Source organism: Caenorhabditis elegans, chromosome V (genome assembly GCF_000002985.6).
Source record: "Caenorhabditis elegans chromosome V".
NCBI lineage: Eukaryota > Metazoa > Nematoda > Chromadorea > Rhabditida > Rhabditidae > Caenorhabditis > Caenorhabditis elegans.
In genome coordinates, this window is record NC_003283.11 from 11291077 (window position 1) to 11317177 (window position 26101).

At 33.4% G+C, this 26101-nt stretch overlaps 9 protein-coding genes and 9 non-coding genes across 19 annotated transcripts; 8 read left to right on the forward strand and 10 right to left on the reverse strand.

The window, feature by feature from the left end:
* Positions 1-111: 111 nt before the first annotated feature.
* Positions 112-1493, forward strand: C03E10.1 (G_PROTEIN_RECEP_F1_2 domain-containing protein; the record flags this gene model as incomplete). The annotated part of the gene is made up of 9 exons (NM_001356740.1): positions 112-230; positions 275-396; positions 528-605; positions 663-785; positions 829-896; positions 941-1021; positions 1066-1218; positions 1263-1331; positions 1377-1493. The coding sequence occupies 9 exons, from the start codon at positions 112-114 to the stop codon at positions 1491-1493; spliced, it is 930 nt and encodes a 309-aa protein (NP_001343573.1).
* 21ur-15168 lies at positions 341-361 on the forward strand. The gene has a single exon (NR_069476.1).
* Positions 1494-3522: 2029 nt separating the features above from the next.
* On the forward strand, positions 3523-3543 carry 21ur-14694. The gene has a single exon (NR_069477.1).
* A 73-nt stretch (positions 3544-3616) lies between these two features.
* Positions 3617-5486, forward strand: T03F7.6 (G_PROTEIN_RECEP_F1_2 domain-containing protein; the record flags this gene model as incomplete). The annotated part of the gene is made up of 9 exons (NM_073467.2): positions 3617-3735; positions 3783-3901; positions 3947-4024; positions 4070-4192; positions 4796-4863; positions 4909-4989; positions 5040-5192; positions 5234-5302; positions 5346-5486. 9 exons carry the CDS (start codon positions 3617-3619, stop codon positions 5484-5486), a joined length of 951 nt encoding a protein of 316 aa, NP_505868.2.
* A 58-nt stretch (positions 5487-5544) lies between these two features.
* Positions 5545-7656, reverse strand: T03F7.5 (Serpentine Receptor, class E (Epsilon); the record flags this gene model as incomplete). The annotated part of the gene is made up of 7 exons (NM_073468.3): positions 5545-5733; positions 5868-5957; positions 6142-6297; positions 6361-6441; positions 6489-6547; positions 6590-6912; positions 7541-7656. The coding sequence occupies 7 exons, from the start codon at positions 7654-7656 to the stop codon at positions 5620-5622; spliced, it is 939 nt and encodes a 312-aa protein (NP_505869.2). The 3' UTR covers positions 5545-5619.
* A 640-nt stretch (positions 7657-8296) lies between these two features.
* Positions 8297-9563, reverse strand: srh-47 (Serpentine Receptor, class H; the record flags this gene model as incomplete). The annotated part of the gene is made up of 4 exons (NM_073469.4): positions 8297-8472; positions 8519-9019; positions 9064-9212; positions 9382-9563. The coding sequence occupies 4 exons, from the start codon at positions 9561-9563 to the stop codon at positions 8297-8299; spliced, it is 1008 nt and encodes a 335-aa protein (NP_505870.2).
* Positions 9564-10484: 921 nt separating this feature from the next.
* On the reverse strand, positions 10485-11810 carry srh-46 (Serpentine Receptor, class H; the record flags this gene model as incomplete). Its single annotated transcript, NM_073470.3, has 5 exons — positions 10485-10706; positions 10752-10830; positions 10880-11301; positions 11370-11518; positions 11623-11810. The coding sequence occupies 5 exons, from the start codon at positions 11808-11810 to the stop codon at positions 10531-10533; spliced, it is 1014 nt and encodes a 337-aa protein (NP_505871.2). The 3' UTR covers positions 10485-10530.
* T03F7.12 lies at positions 11396-11535 on the forward strand. The gene has a single exon (NR_069478.1). It is a non-coding gene; the product is annotated as an Unclassified non-coding RNA T03F7.12 (non-coding RNA).
* Positions 11811-12574: 764 nt separating the features above from the next.
* srh-45 (Serpentine Receptor, class H) lies at positions 12575-13903 on the reverse strand (the record flags this gene model as incomplete). Its single annotated transcript, NM_073471.2, has 4 exons — positions 12575-12771; positions 12819-13310; positions 13484-13629; positions 13674-13903. The coding sequence occupies 4 exons, from the start codon at positions 13901-13903 to the stop codon at positions 12575-12577; spliced, it is 1065 nt and encodes a 354-aa protein (NP_505872.2).
* Positions 13904-13993: 90 nt separating this feature from the next.
* Positions 13994-17370, reverse strand: snf-11 (Transporter). The gene is made up of 6 exons (NM_073472.8): positions 17229-17370; positions 16687-16818; positions 16053-16392; positions 15635-16006; positions 14680-15433; positions 13994-14376 (listed from the first exon to the last, which is right to left on the reverse strand). The coding sequence occupies exons 1-6, from the start codon at positions 17362-17364 to the stop codon at positions 14278-14280; spliced, it is 1833 nt and encodes a 610-aa protein (NP_505873.2). The 5' UTR covers positions 17365-17370; the 3' UTR covers positions 13994-14277.
* Positions 16842-16984, forward strand: T03F7.11. Its single transcript, NR_069479.1, has one exon. It is a non-coding gene; the product is annotated as an Unclassified non-coding RNA T03F7.11 (non-coding RNA).
* Positions 17371-17681: 311 nt separating the features above from the next.
* T03F7.10 lies at positions 17682-17903 on the reverse strand. Its single transcript, NR_069480.1, has one exon. It is a non-coding gene; the product is annotated as an Unclassified non-coding RNA T03F7.10 (non-coding RNA).
* Positions 17904-18024: 121 nt separating this feature from the next.
* T03F7.15 lies at positions 18025-18190 on the reverse strand. Its single transcript, NR_069481.1, has one exon. It is a non-coding gene; the product is annotated as an Unclassified non-coding RNA T03F7.15 (non-coding RNA).
* A 642-nt stretch (positions 18191-18832) lies between these two features.
* Positions 18833-18952, reverse strand: T03F7.13. The gene has a single exon (NR_069482.1). It is a non-coding gene; the product is annotated as an Unclassified non-coding RNA T03F7.13 (non-coding RNA).
* A 1393-nt stretch (positions 18953-20345) lies between these two features.
* On the forward strand, positions 20346-22369 carry T03F7.7 (CRAL-TRIO domain-containing protein). Of its 2 annotated transcripts, none has more exons than NM_182373.6 (6): positions 20346-20513; positions 20783-20981; positions 21031-21351; positions 21407-21753; positions 21984-22113; positions 22163-22369. In NM_182373.6, exons 1-6 carry the CDS (start codon positions 20446-20448, stop codon positions 22280-22282), a joined length of 1185 nt encoding a protein of 394 aa, NP_872173.1. In that variant the 5' UTR covers positions 20346-20445; the 3' UTR covers positions 22283-22369. The 2 variants fall into 2 exon arrangements, with proteins under 2 accessions (NP_872173.1, NP_505874.1); NM_073473.7 differs by having other exon boundaries at positions 20375-20513; positions 22170-22368.
* On the reverse strand, positions 22286-25825 carry cutl-18 (CUTiclin-Like). Its single transcript, NM_073474.6, has 9 exons — positions 25621-25825; positions 25162-25518; positions 24325-24907; positions 24147-24280; positions 24008-24103; positions 23559-23958; positions 23285-23515; positions 22809-22962; positions 22286-22647 (listed from the first exon to the last, which is right to left on the reverse strand). Exons 1-9 carry the CDS (start codon positions 25802-25804, stop codon positions 22381-22383), a joined length of 2406 nt encoding a protein of 801 aa, NP_505875.2. The 5' UTR covers positions 25805-25825; the 3' UTR covers positions 22286-22380.
* T03F7.14 lies at positions 23147-23240 on the reverse strand. The gene has a single exon (NR_069483.1). It is a non-coding gene; the product is annotated as an Unclassified non-coding RNA T03F7.14 (non-coding RNA).
* T03F7.8 lies at positions 23182-23256 on the forward strand. Its single transcript, NR_003480.1, has one exon. It is a non-coding gene; the product is annotated as a small nucleolar RNA T03F7.8 (small nucleolar RNA).
* Positions 25826-26101: the final 276 nt, after the last annotated feature.

Sequence of the window (26101 nt, forward strand, 5' to 3'; positions counted from 1 at the left end):
TCAAATTAATAAAATTGCATACCTGGTGAGCTTCGATGAGAGAAATTATTTTTCCAGTCGGCGGTGTTTTCCTTTTTTTTTCTCGAAAAAATCGAAATCAATAAAAATTGAATGAATATCTGGGCAATAATTGTCTTCACTGACTATGCTATCGCAGCTATTGGAGTGATTGCCAACTTACTCTATTTCAAACTAGTTGTTCTTAATAAATATTTTGACGGATATTGCAGGTATTTTGCCGCAAACTTTGTTAGTATTTTACAAAATTTTTCAGAATCACATCCTTCATTATTTCCGTTTCAATGTTTTTAGTTATTGTGTCCCAAGTAATTTCCTCCGTTATTTGCCTAACGCAAGATGGTACTTATTTTTCTTCTGCACATTGCGGAGAAACGGGTCAGTAATTCTCTAGTTCTAGTTCTAGATTCAATTATTTTTGAAGTGTCACACCGACAAACTATAAATTTTCTTAAACATTATTTTCATTTAACAATTAGCTTTAAAAGTAACATTTCAGTAATTTACAGACCTTTATTATTTTATGGGATATTTAGCACCCATTGGAGAATTTTCTACTTCCGCAGGAATATTTATTTTGGTCTTCGGTTAGTTAAAATACTGAAATATTGAAAGCAACAGGAAAAAAGTTTATTTTATTTCAGAACGATACGCATCAGTTTACTTTCCGTCATTTCGCTTGTCTTCTGCCTACAAAATTTGGTTTTTGCAAATAATTTTAATTCATTTTGGAGCACTTTGTGTGTTTGTATATTTGCAAAAAATAGGTAAACTTATGAGAAATAAATTAGAACTAAAACAATTTTCCAGACAAGTCAGCTTTTGCTTTATTGAGTAGCGTCTTTGCAGTTTCAGTTATTTACCTTTCTTCGTTTTTGGTGAGCAATTCATCAAACACAATTTGAATTATTATATGTTTTAGCTCGAGATTTTCCTATACTTCTCTGCAAAAAATCGTTACTACAAAACCATCGGTCAGATGTGTTTGACAAAGCGATATATGGTAACGAGGAATATTTTTGAAATTTGAAAAATGAGTGATTTCAGTTGTCGGAAAGTTTTGAATTGTGTCAAAGTTCGTTCAATGCTATTTTATGTGCGTTATTAATCAACACTTTACTTTTTGTTTCCTTTTGGCTGTTTGTTTTAAATATTATTCCATTTGGAGTAATATACCAATTTTTTCTTATTTATGGAGTTGTAAGCTTTTATCAGGAAGTTTCTAATGAACTAGTTTTTTTTAGATGAAAGTAGTATCTGCAACTCTATTTCCAATATTATTTATTTATGGCAGCAAGAGCATCAGGAAAAAAGTTGTTGAATGTATAAATAACTTATTCTAATATGTTGATTTTCAGATTCTTACAAGGTCAAAAATTAAATCAACCGAAGTTAGAAAGCTGGATGGGAACAAAATAATTCTTTCACAAACACAAGAAGAATATTTCAAAGAACTTCAAAATACTTGGTCGTAACCTTATTGCATTTCTCGAGATGATTAAAACAATATAATTTTTTAAAGACAAGATATGCACAGTAACAGGCAAAGTAAGCCGACAGCTGAAATCTGAAAATATGATGTCGGCTGACTGAAAATTAAAATGGTATATGTTATAATCCGTTTATCGAGATTTTCCATCTTCTTAAAATCATTCTAACAATTTATCGCCCTAAAAGAATATAGTCAGATTTTTGTACAATATTAATAAACCAGCCGTGGACCGCACCTACGGCTTTTTTGAGAAAACACATTAGATATACGGTGTCTATCGCGGACCTCGATCTATGTCTGCTGCGCATTTAGCATAAGGTTTCCCAAAATGATCAGAGATCAACCTACATAGTGACGGAACGACACGCGCTTTATATATAGTAAATTGATTGCCCTACTATGCAATCAGTTGTTTGTGTGAAACTTTGAAATTACACAGAAACTGATCATGCGGATGGCGCTGGTGCGGAGGTAGGTTTTGGCGGGTGAGCCGATAGCCTGGAAATTGTTTGAGTTGCCGACTGAACTTTTTAGCCTGCACGGTACGAGATAGCCTATAGTGAACATTAAGATCTTTTTGGTTAAATTCCAAATTTTGTGACCACTTTTGATTAAACGCTAATCATGATTTTTGACAAACATAATAAATGCTGGAAATTGCAGGTTCTGCGTCGCATAGGACTGCGTCGCATAGCGGAAGAATATAACTATACAATTTTGAATTAATTATAAGTTTATACATCAAAATAGTCTTATTCCACAGTTCTTTGTTTTTACCCTTAGTTTTGAAAATATCTGTTTCCAGAAATTGAATTGGTTTCTGGAAATAACAGTGTTTTGATTATTCGTGGGAAACTATTTAAATCAAAATTTCGTTAGATTTTCTACCTCAAAACTCAAGATGTTGTTTCTACAAAAATAATTTTATTAGCTGCATTGATATTTTTCGTCTTCAATAGTTTTCTCGAAAATTGGATCATTAGGGAATATGTTTGATTGATCAAACGATTTTTTTGTTGTCCGGAACACAATTAAAATAAATAATGCATATGAAAATTGTTCAAAAAGTCAATTCACGACATTCATACAAGTAAGAGATTATAAAGGTCAAGAAGAACTACCAATGTTTTTGATAATCATTTTAAAAATATGATCATGAACATCAAAAGTAGGACCAATGATCATTATATGATGAGTCGGACAAAAAGTTCAATGTTTCTGCTTGTTCATTTGTAAAAAAGAGACATTGATGTTTTTGAATTGGTGCACGCCCAAGTTCGGTGATGGCCAGGAAATTGTGTATTTTCTAATTTACTTTTTACATTTACATTTAATTCAAAATTGAATTTTGCCGTTTTTTTTTAATGTTTCCCTATTTAAATGGTCCTAAAAATCAAGTTTGATAAGAGCGCCTTAAAAATGTTTCAACAATTTTGATGGGGGCTCACATTTTGTATATTCAAAATCAACTTTCAAATCAACAATTAATTGATCTCCAATTTTCGTATTTTGGTGAATGACCTGGCCCTTTTTATATTGATTTAGCACTTTTTCATTTGACAGTCATCCAAAAGTTACGGATTTTGGATACTCCTCGGACGGGAAATTTACCCGTTAAAGTACAAAACTAACAAAAAAGCAGAACATATGACCAAAATATAAAAAATCGGGAAGTAATTAAATAAAAGTTAATTTCCGACCGCTACGACACGGAAATGTTAGAAGATTTTGAGATTTTTGCTAAAACTTTTTCTTCGACATTTTGAACAACAAATCTTTGAAAAATAGTTTTAAGTCAAGCTGCAATTTTCTTAAAAACCATTATGCATGTAGTATTTATCCTGTCTGCAAAAAAGTCAAGTTTATAATTTCATTCAATAAATGCTTTTCAAAGACCTCTCGTTTTCAGTTTCTCTTACTCGCTTTCAAATGTGTGATTGATTGATTGTTTGAAAATTATTAAACTCCTGTTTCAGTTTCATATAATTTCTCAAATGTTTTTCTTCCGCGATTGTTAATTGAGTTTTTACAACAATTTATTTCCCAGGTGCAAAGTTTTCATAATAAGACCAGGTCTGGTGACTAAAACGATCAAAGACATTTATCATGGTCTTTTGGGAAACTGTGTTGATTGGAAACTATATTCTGGCACTAATTGGGTTTATTGCCAACATATTTTATTTTAAATTGGTAGTTTTTAACAAGTCATTCGATGTTTATTGCCGGTATCAAACATTTATAAAGAAAATAAAAATACTTGTGAATGATTTAGAATCGCATCACTCATAATAGGTTCTGCTACAACTATTCTAATAGTTTCGAATGTTGTCAGCACCTCAATATGCTTGTCATATGGATCTTATTTGAATACAGGCGTATGTTTGGAAAATGGTAATTTTAAATTGAAAAATTAACGATTTAAAACTATAAATTTAGTATACCACATCTCAATGATAGTTCTTCATTCATACGGAGAATTTTCTATAGCTTCTGGAATTTTTATTTTGATTTTTGGTAAGTTTCCTAGTTCCTTGTTTTAATTTAGAAATAAAAATTTAGAACGATACGCTTCCGTGTTTTTTCCATCATTTCGACTATCTAACTCATACAAATATTGGTTTTCTTGTTTGATGATTCTTTTTGTTGCCGGTCTTGGTCTGTATCTGTACATGATGAACGTTGGTGAGTTTCAAGTTTGGGAAATAATAGTATAGATAGGGATATAATTTAAACATGTAGTAAACTTCTGAGTGGTCATTGCCCCCGCAATTACTTAATCCGCGCAAACATTATAAGCCAGTTCATTGGAAGGGATTTTTTTCCTAGCCCCACACGAGAACAACGTACATATATCATCGGGAAAGTGCGTCTTTCATTTTTTTTTTGAGATATTTGAAAACTGGAGATCACTCTATATAGTGATAGGTTCTGACGATTTGAAAGATCCGCCGGTATTGAATTTTGATGTAGAGGAGATATAAAGTTTCTGGTATGATGAGTGTAAATTATGACTCAGTGTGCATTGAATATTTTTTGTCTACGGTATATTATGTTACAACTTGAGCATAATCGAAATAACTGAACCCTATATAAAAATAACAAGCTTGAAAAATAGATGTTTGATGAGTTTATGCTAAAAGTGTAACCACACGAAGCAGAGCCAAATAGAAATGTTAGGGAACAAGAGAAGCAATGTTTTGTAAATCGTGGTTTAGTAGTTTTGTTTGAGTTTTGTTTGAGACTTAGCCAATTAACACCTGATTAAGAATAATATTAGATTTACAGTTAAATCCATGTTCTCCGTAATATTCTCCACAATATTTGTATCTATTCTCTACTTGATTTCTTTTATCGTAAGAAATACAAAAAAAAAGATTTTTCATCAAACCCGTTTTCAGCTTGTCATGTATCTGTTCTGTGCTGCAAAAAGACGATATTACGAAACCCTTGGAATTGTGTCATTGACTAGAAGATACTTGGTAATCATATACTATATCTAAACTACTTCTGCTCAAATATTTGTTTTCAGTTATCAGAAAGTTTTGAACTCTGTCGAAGCTCATTGCCAGCCACAATTTGTTGCCTTGCTATCAATATTTCATTATTCCTTTCTTTTTGGTGTTTAATATTCGGAATCATACCTTTCATTTATTTGAGCGAATATTTTGTACTTGCAAATACAGTAGGTTCATTTTGTCGATATTTTCAAACAAAACATTTCAGACACTTAACTTAACCGCAACTGTTTTCCCCATTCTTTTCCTGGCTGGCTCAACAAAAATTCGTAAGAAGGTCAGCCCAAGTTTATCCTTCTCATTGAATAATTTGTTTTCAGATTGCGAAAATAAATCCATTTCAACAATTCGAAGAGAAAGTGGAGCTTCATTTTGAATTTCGTCAATTAAACGGAAATCGGATAAATATTTCACAATCTCAAAATGAATATTTTGAGCAACTTCAGATATCATGGTCGTGACTTAAGAAAGTGTTCAAATTCTAAAATTTCATGTTTTTAATTTTAGGGTTATGCTGTGTAATTGTAAATAATAAGTTTATCGCGCATGTTTTAGAATGGTTTGCAATGAAAATCATAAATAAAAATATATTAATCATTCCCATGCCCGTTGAAGTTGATTGAAATAATCAAATTGAGTGGGCGTCGTAACTAATTCCTTTCCATTCATTCCAAGTATTTTCGAAGAAACTTTAGATTTTGTGAATATCTGAAATAATTCGTTTTTGATCGTTCAATTCAACTTCAAGGCTATATCAGCTTGGGCTAAAATAGAAAAATAATTGTGTGACAACTGACACTTTCAAAAATATCTCGCCATTATATAAATAAACATAAAATCACCTGAGACCAGAGTCGATTCAGCCGTTCTCTCTGACTTCGATGTATCAACATGACAATCCAGGGAAATATTGCCAAGTTTGCATTCCAAATCTTAACTTTTCAAATAATCAACAGCTCAAAATCACCGAAAGAGCCTAAGATGTAAATCTCGTAAGCAGGGTCGAATATAAATTTTCATGTTGTGCTTTATACGTAAATATGTATATTTTAATCTGTTTTCCATATTTTCAGACGTCACTCATGTCTGACCATACCAATTAAAAGTTGCACTTACCAGCGAAATGACAAAGAACCATCTATGAAATTCTACACTGTACATGACTCCTGTGACAGCTGCTCCCCAAAGTATGCAGAAACATGTCAATTGAGCAAACATGTAAATGGCAGTTGAATACAAAAAACTTCGAGCAATTTCATAAAAATTGTAAAGCTGTAATATCAAAACCAAAATCAAAATCATGAAAAAATTATTTTTGTTCAGAACGTTACTCACATTGTGTTTTCTTTTCAATGAATAAGTTGTGACGTTAGCCTTATATTTGGAGCTACTAATTCTCTTTGCGTAATAAATAAACTGAAACTTGGATAATATAAGAAAATTATATTAATTGGAAAAATCACCGGAAAATTTGCAATAACTGCTAACTGGAAAGTGACCAACCAAAAAAGACCATAGCCACCTAAAAAATGGAAGTTTACAGGGTTTTTTTGAATTACCGTACCAAGAATTACATTTGTGTACACATACGATATTGCAAACCCATTCTCGAATACAAATCCTGCCAGAAAAAATAACTTGAAAAATAATGTACGTTGAATTTTTGAGAATTGAATGGATAATACTCTTTCGATGGTGAAAAATAATTGTGCAGCTAATGAAAATGCCTCTGCGAAACGATGAATACAAAGAATAATTTTTTTAATTGGAATCTCAGCACATTGATCATCTTCGAACACAGAACCAATCGAAAGACAAACTGCTGATTCCAAAAAATACGTTACAAGCATCAATATCATTGAAAGTGATATCAATCCAAGACTTATGCTAAAATAAAAAAAGTTAGAAAATGTGTTTCTAAATTGGATCAAATTGATATTTTAAAACATTATTTTAACTTTGCAATTTTGCAAACTTGCTAGCCTAAAAACATTTGAATTCCCTCCAACGAACCAAACTTCGTATGTGTAGTTTAGTCATTTCGATCAAAATAGTTTTCTAGTTCTCATGTATTCTTTGAGCACTTGGGAAGATTTTTCACCTTTTAGTTTTCTTAGATTTTTCTGAATTATTTACAGATGTGTAGGCACGTAATTTCGTACCTGCAAGTTATGGAAAATGTAGTTTAGCTATTGGGAAATACGAAATTTTCTTGAAAACTGCGTGGAACTTTGTCCGATCAAAAAATGTTTCGAGAAGCCGAGGCTTCAGAATTTTGGCTTAAATATTTAGATATACGTGCATTTATAAATTTTCTTCTTTTTGAGTAGCCGACAACATTATTTTCTGTTCTGAACACAATGCTATCGGCTACATACGTTTCGTTTGCCCTACCGTTTGTCACAGGGTTTTGTAAATAGCAAAAATTATGGTCGGTTCACATAAGACTTACAAAAAGGTCAAATAATGTATAATTTCAACTCACATAAATTATAACTTTAAACAATTTACAAACCTGCAATAAAAATCCATAATCTTTTGAAAAACTACTAATTTTAAAAATATCAAATGCGATAGGACACCCACGATTTCGAATATAAAATGAAGGCAAAGCAAAAAATACCAGATCATTTTATTTTTAAAAATATTGAAACAATTTCTCAATGCTTATAATTGAAGAAAACTGATCACAAATGATGTGACAATTGATCACTGAAGCGTAAGAATATTTGGTAGACGGAAAAAAGTGATTTTGTGATTTTCTATTATTCTTTGTTCAGAAAAGAAATTACGCAGTGGGAAAAAGTTCTGAAAAAAAAGAGACAGCAGTTCCGTGGTGGGAAAAGAATTATTATCAAAACATGACAAAAAATTTTGCCGGTGGCCAACAGAAATTATCAGAGATTTCTGGTAAAAAAGAATTAGTGAACAAAATTAGAAACAAAATGGAACGTTATCAAATTGTTTTGTTCTCAACGAATAAGTCATTTCAGCTGTAGTTAAATAATAGTCATTATTTTTTGTATTCATTTTCCGGTTAAAATCCTTTTAAGAATGTTTCTTTATTTTGCAGGAAACAATTTTCTGCAAGTTAGAAATTTGTTGATTTGAGTTTTAGTTTGAAAAACAGATTGGCATAAGAAAAAAGGGCATATTTGAAAAAAACATTTTCTCTTTAGACTACAAAGAGTTCAACCAACTTTAAAATAACTTGACCAAATTGCAACAATTTATTTTTTTTGTTAGCTTATATTCAATAAATTCAATCAAACTAAATATAAGTTGTTTCCGCCATACTCTTCGACTGAATCATAACTACGTTTAAGTTCCGCTTGATTCTTAAAATATGAAGAATGTAATTTCGATAGTTTTCATAAATTGTAATTGTTGCAATTGTTGAGAAGAACCCATGAAGACTCATAATCAGAAAACTAAAGTTGTTAGCCACTAAAATTGAACAATATTAGATTATTTAATGTGTTTAGTAACTCACTCTGACTGTAATAATCTGTGACAATTGATAAAACAAAATAACTGACTGGAAACGCCATAATAACAATTGGAATTATTACTTGAATACAAACTGATAAGAAATATTTTCTTTTCAGTTTCTTGGTTCTTTCGGAAACAGCCAGAGACGTTGTAGATTTGCATAAATAAAATGAAGAATGTAAAATAAAAAATATAGTTTGAGAAAAAATAAAAATTAATAGTGCAAAAAGTACGGCTCCAATGGTTTTTGCTTCCGTTGTTACAATAATAATAGGCAGTTCAAAGTACTCTAATGTTGGACACGGAATTATTTTTAGCATTTCCAATTTAGCCGAATCTTGATTAGGAGTTCTAAGAAGAGATATCGATGAAGCCACCCATGGAAATATCACATTAAGTCCCAAGAACACTTTTCTTCCATTTTCAGATGTAATTTTGAACGAAGAAGTTATTGTTTGATTTTGCCGGTTTTCAAACATAAAAACAATGGAAGATCCTACTTCTAAAATAAATTAAAAATATATTGGTGTTTAATGTATTGACTACCTCCAAGACAGGCAACTGCTACATAAGTTTGAAAAAACGCATTCACTCCAAAGATCTTTGTCAGGATTCCGAGTGGAGACCCAGCAATAATTGGAAAAAATACATAGGGAATCGTCAGCGTTCCAAGCATGAAATCTCCAAAAAGTCCCCTAAAAATGAAATAGTCTTTAAAAAAGGCGCTTAAAATCTTTCAAATAGAAAGTACTCATTGTACTCAAAGTTAGGGCTCACTCGAAATTAGTGCTCAAAAAAATATTTAATTAATACTTACTTACTTAGGATACTTACAGTTATAAACAAATGTTGTTCATAACTTACCAAATATGACAATTCAACATGACCGGTTTCATATTTTTCATTCTAATAGGAGTTTTGTAATAGATCAACCAAATACCAAGAATGTTAATAGGAAAAGCAACAATGGATATAACATGAGAATGAACACACAAAAAATGTTCAGTTTCAAAATATGTCTCTTCGACACAAGAATTCGAATTCATGAGTTTTCGAGAGGAAATGAAAAAAGAAATGCTCAATCTTTTAACGGATAGATTTGATTTGCGCCAGCTGAACAAAATATTGATACAAATTATTTCATTTCAAAGAACGTTTTCAGAAAATTATAAAAATCGAAAATGACTATTTGTATTCTTTCTTCAAAACAAATATGTAAAAGAAGTTGTAGATACTCTCTGAAGTGTGCCGAATTTCACCTGTAATGATGTGACAATGCATCGTGTGATTCACGAGTTTCAAAAAAAAAATCATCTGGGTTGGTGGAAAGTCATGGGATAGTAAAAAACAGAAACAAAGGTAGATGAAGATTTCGCATAAACTTTCCTGAAGCTCCAGAGCAAGTGCATTTTGTGATTACAATTACAAGTTCCGATCGTTCGAAAAATTTTCAGATCACGTGTGAGAGGATCGATTTTGTAACAAGATAAGCGGCATAATACAGCGGTAAATTCTCAATAAAAAATTATCCTTAAACCGTCAAAGAACCAGATACGAGTACCTTAAACTTTGAAAAAACTTTCAACGCACACCTGATTGTTTTTGCTTGATACTTGCAAAGTTCCATCTGCTCCAAAACAAAGTACATATGCAGGAGATTGTTGCTTTAAAAAAAAACCTTGATACGGATAGTGAGCAAAATTGAAAAGAGATTGATGCGCAGTATTTCTACTTTAACCATCCTCAAAGTATTATATAAATGAATATAATTTGACTTGGCTTTTGATCTCCTGCTTGTGATTTTAGATTAGAATTGTCAGCAGGGTTGCTACTTCTCAACAAAAATATTTCGATCGAGATTGACGTGATAACAAGAACAATCATCGAAATGCAAACTTGAAAGTAATGTTTTTTGAAAATCTTTACTTTTGTGGAAGAATCAGTTAATCTATGACTCTATTCTTAATATAATTGAAATAATTTTATTAATAAAATTTAATAATTTTAAAACAACTAAATATAGGTTGTTTCCGCCATGCTTTTTGTCTGAATCAAAGTAACTTTAATGTTGCGTTTAATCCGTAGAATGTGAAGAATGTAATTCCGATAATTTTCATAAATTGCAATTGTAGCAATTGTGGAGAAGAACCCATGAAGACTCATAATTAAAAAGCAAAAATTGTTGGCTGCTGGAAGTGTTCAGTGTATTATAATTAGCTCTCGGTAAATCTTACATTGATTATAGTAGTCGGTGATAATAGAAAATGAGTAGTAGTTTACTGGAACTGCCATAATTACAAAAGGGATGAATACCTACAAAGTACTTTCAGAAATAAATAGGCAATTTATAAAAGAAACCTACTTGAACACAAACTGCTATAAAATATTTTCTTTTCAACTTTTTTGTCTTTTCAGACATTGAGAACGATTTTGTTGAAATGCAAAGATAGAGTGAAGAGTGAATTATAAATACTAGAATTTGAATTGCATAAAACAATACAAGAGCAAGTAGTGCTAAACCAATTGATTTTGCCTCCGTAGTCACTATAATTATGGGAAGTTGAAAGAATTCTGCACTTGGACATGGAATTGTCTTTAGAAGTTCAAGTTTTGCCCAAGTTTGATTTGGAATACGAAGCAAAGAAATTGTTGAAGCTACCCAGGGAAACACCAAATTGATAGAAACAAATGATTTTCTTCCAGTTGCAGATGATATTTTCCAATTTGAAGTAACTGTTTGATTCTGCCGATTTTCAAACATAAAAACTATTGAAGATCCAACTTCTGAAACAGATGAACATGTTATCATGAACTAAATGAACTAAAAATGAACTAATTATCAGTCAACTTGCCAGCAATACATGCAACAGCGAGATACGTTTGAAAAAATGCATTGATATCAAAAAACCGCGTGAGAATTCCGAGTGGAGTTCCGGCTATAACTGGGAAAAATACATATGGAATGGTGAGCGTTCCAAGCATAAAATCACCAACAAGACCCCTGAAATTATTAGAAATATGGAAATACTATCTTTTTTTAAAATTGTTTTTGAAAAACTAAGCTACGCGTTTGCGACAGTTATACAAATCCACAGTTTAACTCACCAGACATGACAGTTCAACATGACACCTTTCATATTTTTCATTCGTATTGGTGTTTTGTAAAAAATTAACCAAATTCCCAAAACATTAACAGGAATAGCAATAATTGAAATAAGATGAGAATATAAACCCAAAAAATCATGTGTATCAAAATATGTCTCTATTAAACATGAACTAAAATTCAAGGACATTAACACAGTTCGGTAGCCCAAAAAGTGAAAGTATTTGATATGTCGAATAGATTTGGTGGGATATAAAATTCAATTTGTCCAAACTGATCAATTTGTTGTCGAAAGTTTAGCGTTAAAGAACATTGACCAGCCAGTCGACACGTGTGAGTAACTTTTGTTAATGAAACTTTGAAAAAACAAAAATTATATTTAGGTATTAGAAATCGGCCGACTGTGAAACAAACATTCACCTGTCATGATTTGTCACAGCATCATGAGCTAGCTTTAAAATTGTCAAAAAAATTGGGTGGGCGGATTGCTCGTTCCTCACGTGGTAACAATATGAAACATTAGCTAAAATTTCTCGAAGTTGGTTTGTGAGATGTCGGGTATAATAATTTTTCAAGGACAGTAAGAAAAACGTAATAGCACATAAGTTCGACCGTTAGTAAACATCTTTTATAAAATAAACTCTTCACACGACTTTAGCATCTTTCACACTTTTCGTTCGGCTTGAGACATTTCCTTTTCAAATATTTTTGAAATTTTTGAAACTGGTTGAGAAGTTGCTACGAATTGCCTAGTATATTGAACATTAAAAAACACAAAATTGTTTTATCGATTTATTAATAACAATTCTCAGATTCATGTTGGGAAATTCAAGAGGTGCCGTGAGCTAAGGAGCGTGAAAAAGGCACCTCTGTGATGCTGTAACTTGAATTTATTTGATATAAAATAAGTGTAACTAGAATAGTAAAATATAATTTATGAAGTGATAAGAAGATTCAAAATGAGACAGGTGTTGTAACTGAGACTGCATTCCGACGAACCCATTCCCGAGGTTTCACTACATTCGTCCTCGACTGACATGATGGGAATGAGCTGAACACAAATTTTTTGTAAGGTTTATGAAGAAAAATCATAGTAATTGTTGCAGTTGCACCATACAACGTTATGGTGACAAAACTTATATTATTCAAAGCTGAAATTTAAATATTTAACTTAAAATATCAGTGCTTTTTGTGAAACCTTGGTTGTAATAACCACTGAGCATGGAATATATGAAATAAACTACTGGGATAAACAAAATAATACATGGAAGTACCAACTGTATACATATAACCAAGAAAAATCGTTTCTGTAGTTGTCTCGTGGCAACAGATAATTTTCTTGCGTCTGTTTTCAGGTAAGTTAACGAGTGACCACCAAAAAATAGAATCTGCACGACGGCGACTATTGATAAAGCACACAAATATGTGATGATTGGAGTATGGTTCAAACTCAATACAAAAACAGAATGCGTAAAATATGTTTCTGTAGGACAGGGAAGGGTACGAAGAATCGCCTGCCGAGCTGATTGTTGTTCAGGAAATATTGCAAATACGCCGAACAACGAGATTGGTACAAATAGTACATTGAATCCGTAAAATATTATTCGCGAGATGGGTCGAGTGATTTTGAAGCTATTAACAAGATATCTTTGTCTATTTTCAAACAAAATTGGTAGTGAGAGAGCAAGCACTGAAATGAAAACTACGAGATCTTAAATTGTATTGATCAATTTTAGTAATGGGATAAAATACTACATATATCAGAAATTGTTTAAATTTTTCAGGAAAAATCGAGATCTCAAAACTTTAAAAATATCTGTTTGGCAAGCATGCACTTTTGAAGTGAAAGGTCATAATTCTAACTTCCTAAACAACCAATTCCTATGTATCCTTGAAGTTGAGTGGATACACCAAGATATGGAAGTAATCCGACAGTGAATCCAGCACATGCTGGAATGAAAACATACGGCATCATAACTCCTGTTAGGCATAAACTTGAGAATGTTGCACTAAAAGTATAAAATATTTAGGAATTAATTGACACTATACTTACAGTAAATGCAAATATAACATACACCATTTTATAGGTAACATTTCATTTGGCGTCTTAAAAATAATGCAATAAATTCCAAGAAAATTTATAGGAGTGGTCAGAAAAAATAATGCATAAGATGAAATTTCTAGAAATTGTTCGGTTTCGAAAAACGAATATGTTCGGGTACATTTTAATAAATAATGAGAATAATAATATGCTTCCAACTCTGGAATCGTCGCGGTTGCCATGTTGGCATAAATGCGGAAAATATATTAAAGTTTCCTGAGCCTCTTTTTTCAGCTGTCTTAGTTGGAAAAAATGTAAGAACCAAAACCAATAATCAATTATCATTTTATTCATATAAAATTGAAGTGAAAGAATCTATTCAAAAATCAAAGTTTCGGGGAAAAAAGTTTGTATAAATCTTAAAAATAAAAACAAACGGCAGTAATACTAATGAACTTTAGTAAGGAAGAAAGAAGAAAGATTGGCATCGAAGGAATGTCACGGATGGGATTGGAGAGAGACAGCAAAAAAGAGATAGTTAGGAATAAGTGGAAAAAATTTGGAAACAAGTAAATATATACGGATTAATTCCTATAATAGATTGGGAAACATTAGTTTAGATCGCATTCTGGAAATCTTCAACAAGCTCCAGATTTTCTGCATTTTCCATTGCACCTTTGATTTCAATGTCGGGTCGGCACAGCAATTTGATTTTCTTAAAAATAAACACTTTTTTTTAAAGAGAGCCGAATTAATGTATGTATATTTTTTTAGTCTGACAATGAAAGAGTAAAAAGATCAATGAAAAACATTTTTCCTAGCACTTATTAAAAGAACCATACAATTTTTTGTGTTTAACAAAAAAACAACGCAAACAGAAAAATAGTAAAATATTACAAAAATAATTACTTTTTAGGACTTCCATATACGACCGAAAATATAAAAACCGGCCACAGGAATTTTGAGCTTACTTACACAACTTTTAATATAAAAACCGTACGTTTTCTTAAACATATACCTCTTGAACAGTTCCTGGAGTTTTGAACCATATCCAAATAGCATATCCGGGAATACAAAGCATTGAAGAAAGCGATAAGAACCATCCGAAGATATGTCCCCATACCGGGTAGTCATAATTGTAGGCATCAATACGAAGTGGTTGATATTTAATTAGTCCGAATAAAAGAACTCCGAAACATACAGACGGTGTTGCAAAAACCCAGCAAAACTTCCACCAAGCACTTGGATAATAACCAATCATACTCTTCATATGTTCATACCAACGATCGATTCCTAAACTCCATGAAATTGCAATACATTCAAAGAAAAGAAGCCATAAAAGTGCCCATCCAGATGCTGCATAGAAATCAAACAGTTGGAATACATAAAAACCACCTTCGGTTACTGTAGTCAACCCAATAAGATATGATATAACGCAGATCACTCCCACAAATATTTCTCGTCCGTATTTTTTTCGTCGAATTTGTGGGAACTCGTCAATGATAGCGGTGAAAAATCCTTCCATTGTACAAAATTGAGAGTCAACTCCCAAGAAAAGAACCATCAAGAAAAAGAGACAAGACCAAAATTGGGTGTATGGAAGTTGAAGAATTCCAGATGGATAGGCAAGGAATAAAAGTCCAGGGCCCGCTTGAGCTACTTCGGCTACACTTTTTTCTTGTTGAGTTGCCATGAATCCGATGAATGAGAAAATAACGAACCCGGCAAATACTGAAGTTCCGCTGTTGACAAAGCATACCGTGAGTGCTTGTCTGAAAATGTTACAATTTAAGATTTACTTTTAATATAATTGAGATATTACTTTTAAAAAACTTGTAAAAATAAACGATGCTTTTAAACTTTTCAAATACCCGAAAATTTCAAAGTAAATTTCACTCAACCTGCATACCACGGAATAATTAATCTAACGTAACGTTGAACAAGAATATTTTTTCCAAAAACTAAAAACTTACTTGTAAACATTATTGTTAAACTTGTTGTAACTTCCCAGTGCCACGAGAGCTCCAAGTCCAAGACCATACGAGAAAAACACTTGAGTTACTGCATCAACCCATACTTTTGACTCTAACAACTTGCTGAAATCGGGTTTCAGATAAAACTCGAGCCCAACACCAGCGCCTTCTAGCGTCAGCCCACGGATGAGAAGACAGAAAAGCATCATATATGGGAAAGAAGCAGTGATGTATACAACTTTTCCTGTCCACTTAACACCTTTGAAAATACAAAGATAGCAAATAATCCAGACGAGAAGAAGGAAAAGTGCAAGATCCCAACGGATGCCACCTGGATTTTCGAGACCAGAAGAAATTCCTAACACTCGGTGGCTGAAATAGTTTTTTATTTGAAATTACTGTCAAATAGGAGACTCACTTCCAGAATTCTTTTACTGGAGAAACAACAGAAAGATCAGCAGCCGAGCATACAGTCCAATTCATTTTTTCTCCAACGAAAAATTGCTTTTTGTATTCGTGAATATGATCATGGGTAAGAACTTTAACGTTAAAGAATTCAGCAATTGTTCGGTTACTGTCACATGGAATCTTGACATATTCCGATCGGCAGTTCGGTGTATTCCATGCATGATCACAGTTCTTCCAAGGAACATCAGACATTGTAAATGAGTTATAAAGATAGGTCGCAGCCCAGGAAAGAACGACAATGTAGTAGATGTTGAGCCAAAAAGCCATCACAGCTGCAGCGATACCAACGCCTATAATTATATAACTATGTCACAGTTTCTTCAAATTTTCAGAATAATTTTGAAAATAATTGTATAGGCATTTAGTGACAACGTCTTTGCCAAATTGGGCTAAAAACATAAGCTTGGTTCAAAAGGCACACAATGGAGAAAAGGTAGGCAAATCTTGGGGATCAAGTTTACATCTATTGGACCAACTTGGTCGATAGATTGGCTATAAATTCCAAGATGTCGAAACATTCTATCAGTTCAATGTTTTCTTGCTATCTAACAACTGTTCATTTCTTGTTTTTTTTTGTCTCGTACCTTTGAAAATAGGGCAAATTTTGAACATTCCAAGTCCTCCGACAGACATGAGTTGTCCCCATGATGTTTCCAGAATGAATAGAGGTGCTCCGCAGAAGACCAATGAGATGCAATATGGAATGAGAAACGCGCCTGCAAATTGTGATTTATGATTGAGAAAAGAGCACAGGGTATCTATGAGCATCAGACGGGACATGACACGGGAAGGGCAGCATTTCCCGAGTGACAAATTGCGTGGCGGAAAGCCCATCCAATGACTGACAATTTGTCCGATTGCTTCCCATCCGATCGTTTCTCTTCTTCCAAAAGATTGTCTCCCCAAATTTTCACACCCTCCCCGCACAAGCTGTTTCGACCTTCCTATTAATCTTATAGACAACACACAAAATGAGTATTGAAAAGATGATTGACGAGGGTATAGGAAAACGAAAAGAAAGAAAGAACTAATCTTTGAGCAGCCTGCGGATCAAGTTTCGGGGGAATTTCTCTCTGGTACCCCAGTTATTATTGATATTTTGACAAACTGACACACGGCAACCCACCTCCTCCGTTCTGGTAACAAAGATATGGAAAACGCCAGACGTTACCAAGACCGATTGCGTAACCGATGCAACTCATAATAAAGTCGGCCCACGAGGACCATTGTTCTCTTTCAGCCACTGATGTGGCTTCTACCATAATTACCTGCAATTATTTTCAATTAAAAATATATAAATAATTTTAATATCGGAGATATCTGCATATAACGATGCGAAATTGAAAAAAAAACATGCGAAATTAAAAATTGAAAAATCGATATTGAGAAAAAATAACACAGACATGTACTTGTTGAATTATATTTATTTATAGCAAAACTATCATAAAACCACTGAGAAATAAAGAATTTAAAAAAATTAGTCTGCATGCATCAAAGTACGAAATTTTCAAACCCTGGAGATTCCCTAATACTTCGAGAAAACCAAATTCTAATCAATAAAATGAATTTCAAATGAGATTAGGTATCCCTCTGTTATACATTTCAATGATAGAAAGTGCATTTTAATTGCAAGAGCATGCAGACGAATGTCCTGCAGAAATCTTAACCAGAAACTACCACTAGCACAGTGTCCCTTATTCATTTACAGAATCAGCTCACTAGAAAAAAAACGAGAGGACCAATAGGCTTTTTGACAGGCAGGGGTGGTGAGAAGAAGAGTAGTTTGCGGCTTCGTTGACATAAACAAAGACAAGAATCACACACTCGGAAAAATTGAAGAAAGAAGAACCAATGGGCGGGGTGGATGAGGTTGTAGTGGCACATGAAAGTGCTTTGGGCTTCGCCACGACTGATGTAGATGATGATGATGATGATGAGGAAGATAGAACCCTCAAGATAGGAAGAGAAAGTGACAAGAGGGGGAGCAGAGGGCGGCGCGGGAGCACACAGCTGCTATTTTCCCCTGCAGGAGATTTCTGGATACAAAAAAGAGATTAAGAGTGAAATAGCAAGAGTTTGTTTAGAACCCGGTTCCCTATCACGTGGGTCGTGACCCAGCTTTTATGTGGGTTGTTCTGATAAAAATACTGAGTCATGGAAGAAACATTCCTGAAAATCCTAAATTTTGCCAAATTCCGGATACTTAATGGGTTATGATGCACGCTGCATACTTATTCGGGAAAAGCATAAATGTAGAGAAAAAGAGACATAAAAGACTTAAAGTGGACTATTTTGAAGTATCTCAATGGGACTTCTTTTGTAGAATTATTTGGAGACGAGTCGAACTCAAAGAATGTCCTAGATGAAAACGTTTGAAGATAAAACCAAAAAGATGAAAAGTGACTGATTGTGAAAGACAGATAATTACTAGGCCATTTAGAGAAATTTGCAAATCTGGAACAACTAGATTAAGAAAAAATTTTGTAGCTTGCCATAGATTTCATTCGGAGCATTAATTATGAGCTGAAATACTATCCTAGTGAGCGAATTTGTCCTAAATCAGTAATAAATTGAAATAGAACTGAAAAATATATTAAATCTATTTTAAATTGTAATGGATTCCAACAAAAATTACAGATCCTGAGACTTAACACTTAGTAACAAAACAATTAAAAATTTTCTTTTTTATTTCTCACTCCAAGTCATCAAAACTAAACATTTGGAGTCTTCTTCTTCCTCTTCTTCCAATATGCGGAATTCTTCTTCATTTTTGCTCAATTTTTATTCAAAAACGCCAGCATAAGTATGTGCTCATCCTTGAATAAATGAGGCAATTGAAGAAAGAAAAAAGAAAAAAAGTGAGTGGCGAATTCTGTTGGTGGTGGCACTGGGTGAAAGTGGTGAAAACCCCTTGAAGAGATGGAAAAGGGAGACGAAAATACGCCAATTTTTCATAAATGCTTATATTTTTGTGGTTGAGCAAGGGTGCGGACAAGAGAATACCCTGTGGAGCTTTGAATGAGATGTTTGGAAATGGTTTCAGATTTGTTCATACACGACATCACAATGAAGAAGAAAATATTGGGCTATAGAAGGACAAATTCTCTTGAGTAATGGATATCTTTAAATGAGATGGATGTGTGGTAATTTCCGGTACATTTTTTCAGATACAAACGATATAATTTGGACAGGGATGTTGTTAAAGACGTAGAGATATTATTGTAACAACTAGTACATGGAGATAATAAAATATCACGCAGAAAAAAATTACCAAAGCATGAAACGTCTACTTTAATCATCAACTAAAAATTTCCAGCAGCCGTATAACTGAATAAATGTTTTTTGATAAGCTACCTGAAAATACCGAACGGTTCATCCAATCTTATCCACTCTTATCTTCAAATGTATATTATGTGGATTAAATAATCCCGCGATTCATAAATACGAATTTATAATTGTTTTAAAAATGATTTTCCTCCTATTTTTTAATATTCCCCACTTGTGTAATACTTCAAATTCATTTTCCAAATTTTTGTACGTTCATCATTCTCTATTCCTTTACCCTTTTTCCACCTGATTCTTTTTTTCAATTAAACCTATCCCTTCCTCATCACAAGGTATTCAACAATCTGAAAAACAATCTGAAATTGTCTCCACCCATTGAATACAATTGTACGCTCATTCTCTTCAACTATTTCTTACAACAATTCATTCTTTACAAGCCGGGGCTTCAACTTTTATGTGTATGTGTGACTACCGTATTAAACGACACCTCTCTATTTCCCTTTGTTGACCATCTTGCTGCCATCTCTATTCCTGTTTACTTCTCTCTTACTAACCACCGACTATAGGAGACCGCGCACTACTAGTATAATCTAAAATTGTTCCTTTTTCGGTCTCACTTTTTTTCAACCTTTCTCTCTAGGTTCCATTCAACCTTGAGGTTTGGCATCTTCGCTTTTTTTCCAAAATTTTCTAAAATCACAAAACACGAAATTATTTTCTCTCGACCATCCTTCGCCGAATGTCTTGTATTTAACACGTCATATCACTACTGATCAAGTCCTCATTTTTTTCCATTGTGTTCGCCCCTTCTAGTGATAAAATGATAACATAACTATTATATGTATAATCACATAATCAATTGGTGATGACTGCTGATAACAGTTAAAACAGCACGACTTTCTTTTCCTGCATATTAATCTGAAAACCTGTCTCCATCAATCACTTTTTTTCATTTTTTAGGAGACCGCCTCCCACAGCCAGATTTATTTTTTAGACTGTCCCTTGCTATATACACGTTTTTTGTCGAAGAAATCACTCGTGAAACAACAAATTCAAAAATGATTGACGATATGATCACAGCGAAGAAATTCAGTGCAGACATTTTGGAAAAGGCTGAAAAATTAAAGTGAGTTTTTTTTTAATTTTTAGTTGACAATTTTCCGTTCCAGTGAATTTGACATTTAATTTGGGCAACGGCTACTAGTTTTTGACATTTTCAAATTGTTGACTTGCATTCCGATAAATCTATTGAGGATTTGAGAGTAATAAAAAGCAAAAAAAAAATTTCGGTTTTGGACGCCAATTTCCAACAACAACACCTGAAAACATTTAACCTGAAAACATTTTACAGCACATTTTTGTGAAAAACCATTTTTGAGAAAGTAATTTTTGCAGAGTTTCAATCCCATCCGTACCTGATAAAATCGATTCTCCATTCTTCTTTGCCAGATTTTTGAATGCAAATAATGGAGATGTGGAAAAGACACGCCAGAAAATTATACAGTTATTCGAACATCGTAAACTAATGGGATATGAAAAAATCAACGATCTCGATATTTTTACAACCGTAAATATTGGAAAGGATTGTTTTGAGGTGAGACTTCCCAACACTGGATAGAATTACACCTTTTGTTGTTTTTCAGAGATTCCATATTTCTCAACTTAACTATGAAGTCACATCAAAAAATCTTCATGTGTTTGTACAAAAAATGGAAGGAACTGATATCAAAGAAATTTTAAAAGTGATGCCATTGAGCTATGTTCTTCACTCATACTTTATGCTCCAAGAAAATTTTTCAAGAGCAATGGCACACACTGAAAGAAAGACAGGAAAAACATCTTCAGTCGTCTGTATTCTGGATTTGAAAGGATTAAATCTAATGGATTTCATGAATCCGTTGTCAGGACCTGCACAGTTGGCACGGCTCGTGGTGCAAGTTTGGGCAGAATATTTCAGCGAACACGTGAGTGTATAATTTCAGTTTTTACTTGAACAAAACGAGAAATTCAATATTTTAGTTGTGCAAGCTTCTTCTTATCAATCCACCTGGAATTATATCCGTCATGTGGCAAGTCACTAAACGACTCGTGGACCCTAATACAGTAGAAAAGTTAGCTTTCTTGAGCAACGTGGAAGATTTGAAAAAATATTTGGAGCCGGAGGCAATTCCAGTCGAATATGGAGGAACATATCGTGATGATACTGGATATGCAGATCCACCAGAAGGAGCATGTAAACAACCAAAGAGAATTACCAAAGAAGATTATAAACCACAAGAGTATATTTGGGTTAAAAACGGGATTCTCAAGGCACCGAAAGGAAAGAGTTACTCGATAAAAGCATTCCAGACATCAGAGTATATCATGTAAGTTATAAATTTAGAGGAAATCGAATTTTATTTGATGTTACTTACAATTAAATTTTTTTATGTTAGAGTATTTATTTATTAAAATGTTTTCATTTCATATAATTTTCATGAGAGAAAATTTCCAAAAATTGCCGATTCGCACAGAATCGTGAAAATTTTGTGCAAAAACTACAAAACCATTCACACCTTCTGAAACAATTCCGAGAAAATAATGTCCTTTTTCACAGAAAAACTACGACGGAAGGTAAACTGGTTTGGAATTACACAACCAGTGGAGACGTTGACTTCGAGATTGTTAAACGAGACGCTGGTAAAGAGATGGCTATCTGGCCGAAGATCACAGTTACAAGTCTTAAGGTTTGTTTCTTCCCTGTTTTGTTGAATTTGCACTAAAATGTATTTTCAGTTACCAGAGTTTGGCGAGAAACTTGTTGCACCGGGAGAGTATATTCTAAGGTTCAAAAATCCATCAAGTACGTGGTTCCCAGTGAAAGTCAATTGTGCTGCTGAAATTTTAAATGTGTAAATATGACAATTCATGTATTATTATCTTTATTATGAGAATGTTCTTACCGAACATAAAGACATTAAACAAATAAAAAATCAAAAAACCAAACACCCATATCAGATATTCTTTGTATCGAGGAAACGATTTCTGAGACAAATATAGATCACGAGTAGGAATTGAATTGAAATTATAATTACAGTTAAGGAAATTAGTGCAATCCAACGGTTCAATTGAAGGCAATAACCATCTAATTGGGTTGAGTCTACAATTGTTTGAACGAGAAGCTCGGCATGGACTTTTTCAGTATCTTCATTTCCAGTTAACGTTGTGTCCTCACTCTCATCAAAAGTTGTAAATCGGCGGTTACGTGATGGACAATTTGCCTGAAAATAGTATGAATAAACTCAGATTTTAGGAACAATGCCGTAGAGAGTTGATTAGAACTTTTGAACAAAAAACTAACAATATTGATAGTTGCGTTGTCCAACAAATTGTTGAAGATTATATTACCAAAATAATTTTTAATATTAACAAAAAATCTCACCTTTTTACACTTTTCACAGTACTTCACCTCACATTCAATCTTGACAGCCTCTCCCTGTTTAAACCGAAACGCTCGGAACGGTAATACGAATCCTGTAGCGGTCTCCTTAATCTCATCTCGTAAAACGTATTCCTTCGCATGTTGGGTAGCACATCTGACCATAAAGATTAATCCGAGGCATTTTGTTAGAATCCCATAAAACCAAGATAGAAAACCATCTGTCACATTTTTTCCCTTTACCGTGCAATCTCTTTCCTTCTCTCACATTCACCGCACTCTTGTCTGCCACCCTCTATGCAATTTCGGTGGTTTCACTTGTGGCCAAGTGGCAATCGTGTTGCCTCGGGACACGACACACCCGAGTTCAATTCCCGCCTGTGATGCTTTTCATGCGTGTCAGCTGAGATCCCCTGATTAGAACCACCCTTGAGGTTGTATTAACTGAGGCTATTTTTCGGTTTTTATACATAACTCACCCATTTTTAATCAAAATTATTTTCTCATCGCCATTTTGATCGTAAGCCGTGCATTTCTTCACAAAAACGTGACGAGCTGACGTTGAATTATCGACTGTGAAAACAAGATCAAGACTTTGACCGAGCTTCACTGTTCGAGCTTTAATAATTTCTCGTTTTCCGCGTAGTTCCATACTCATTGGTTTCACATTCACTTTTCCATAGATATCGAGTTTATTGAATTGTGTTGTTCTGAATTAAACATTTATTTCGCTGTTTTCAATATAATGTTTACCTTAAATTCATTGTTTTTGCCACTGCCACCGCATTTTTCTGATTCGAGTAATCACATCTCACTTTGAAAAGTTGATCATCGATCGTTATCACTGTTGCATTTCCCACACTTTCCACGTTCTGTGTTACAACAACTACAGTCTCGTAAATATCTCCGTTTTTAGTGATACAAGTTGTATCATTATGACGGATCTTTAGAATCGCTTCTCCATCCGTTCCAATTGTTTTTGAACAATTTGAGTGACCATTTCGAACGTAAATTTCTCCACCAACAAGATTGTGATTATCCGGGTTTCCAGGGGAAACTTTTACTGAAATAAATCCAAAAGTACATTGAGTACTAATTTTCACATCAAGTGGGCTCGATCCAAGTTTTGAGGATTTTTTGACGTACAGCTTTCCTGGATAAAAAATAAATTGAGTTATGTAAAAATTAGAAGAAATACTAACTTTCTTCAACTTTCTTCTGGTCCTTCTTGTTTCCTGTTGAGAATGTTTTTGCTTTATGAGGCTTTTTAACTTTAGAATCTCCTGGTGCAATTGTAGCTAAAACTGTATGTTTTGGTACGAATTCTAGAAAATAACTTACTGGGTTTCAGTTCTTGTTCAAAAGTGATAACGTTCAAAGTGAATACCGAGCAATTTGTGTTTTCATTGTCTGTTTCAACTGCACCATCATGTAAATAACAATCCCGTGATTTAGTGTAACTGATTGATTCGCAGCTGAAATTTTCAAAGCTTAAAAAATATTTGTTTTTATTTCTTACCTTCTTGTTGGATGTGTGGCACACAACTGCATACATTGATGAAGTTCCAAATCTTTTGATATCAACTGTCCATTTTCATTCTTACATCCACCGAGTTCATCAAACAAAATAGCAGATCCATCACTCAAATCATTAACATCTGCACATATCTTTTGTGCTAACATTGGCAATGCCATTCGTCTTCTTGAAATCAAACAATTATTCATATCTTTGGACTGATAAGCAAATCGACATTCTTCTGACATTGTGCATTTTTCTAGACATTCCGATTTCAAACTCTCATCTGGATTCGAATATGAAATATACAAAGAGTTTCTTGAATTACAGGTCTTTTTTTGATAAGAACATGCATTTGTGAGTATTTGATATTCATCATTCACAAAATCGAGCAATTGACCTGATGGATCATTCCAAACTGAGTAACATTCGGAGAATCCCTCGTTGTACATCACTACATCACAATCCTTGCATTTTTCCATACACTTTCCAAGTCCATCGGAGCCATTGAAAATTCGTGATTCTCCGCGGATTTCAATTGCGTCAAATGCAACCATCTTGAACGCATTGAGGCAGTGAACCGCTTCTGCAACTATTCAATTGAATAATAGTTTGACGGACCGGATTAGGGATGGACCTAACATTGAATTGATGGAACAGAAAGAAAATGGCTTACGATTCGTGTTTTGAAAGATATTTGAATGTTCATTAGTGATGTTAGTGCAAAAAATCAAAAAAGTTATATTGTTAAATGAAGAATTTTAACCCGTTTTTAATTCGACTTTGAAGAAAATAAAATGTTGTTTTTGTTTCCACAATACTCTAAATACTGGTTCATACCTTTTAATCCATGCAACTCCATATACGAAACTTTGAAGCCACCAGTATCCATTTTCAATTTAGCTGAAGAACTAGACGCGGAGTTCAAAAGACAATCTTTACTGTCTCGGTAGAACATTGCAGATAGGCATGGGAATCTTTTCTCCTGTGCACAAAGACTTAAACACTCTAATTTTGTCTCAGCTTTAAGAACTGATTGGCTCTTATCAACAAGTATTCTGTCGTCCCATTCTTTGACAAGAAGCCTGTGAGGAGCCTTTTTCACGCATTTCTTCTCAATGTAATTTCGCTCTTCGATTCTTCCAAAATAGTTTGATTTGTCGATTACAATGCATTTGTCTCCTTGGAATAAAACTCCTAAAATTTTTGGAATATTTTATAATAACAGATTACAAATTGCTCCTTGAAATTAAAATAAATAAATAAATGAGGGAATTAAAAACAATTTGATAGGCGTACCTGTACAATTCCCAAGAGCACATGAATTGAAACATGCCGTTGCTGATGCGGGTAGTTTTGCATCTCCGTTGACAAAAAATGCTACGGTATCCTTGCCTTGACATCCATTCACGGAATAAATGCAGGATAGTAGGGAAATGGAAATTAGCGGAAACGAAGAGAGAAAGTACGTTCGCAATATCATGGAAAAGATTTGAAATGAATCATAAGTTTGAAACCAGTGAAGGATAGTGTTCCGGAGAATGAAATGCCACGCCCACTTCTTTATTGTGACCCACAATCCAACATCTTGTTTTACTATACAAATATTAGCCTTTTATCTTTCAGGTAGTCATATTTACGACGACAACGAAGAATGAATTACATTCGACGAAGATTCGGCTCACTGATTTTTATGGAAAGATTTTGAAGTCTAAAATGCTTCTGATGTAAACAATATCACAGTTTCATGTTACAATTTCGAAAATAGCGGATACTTTCC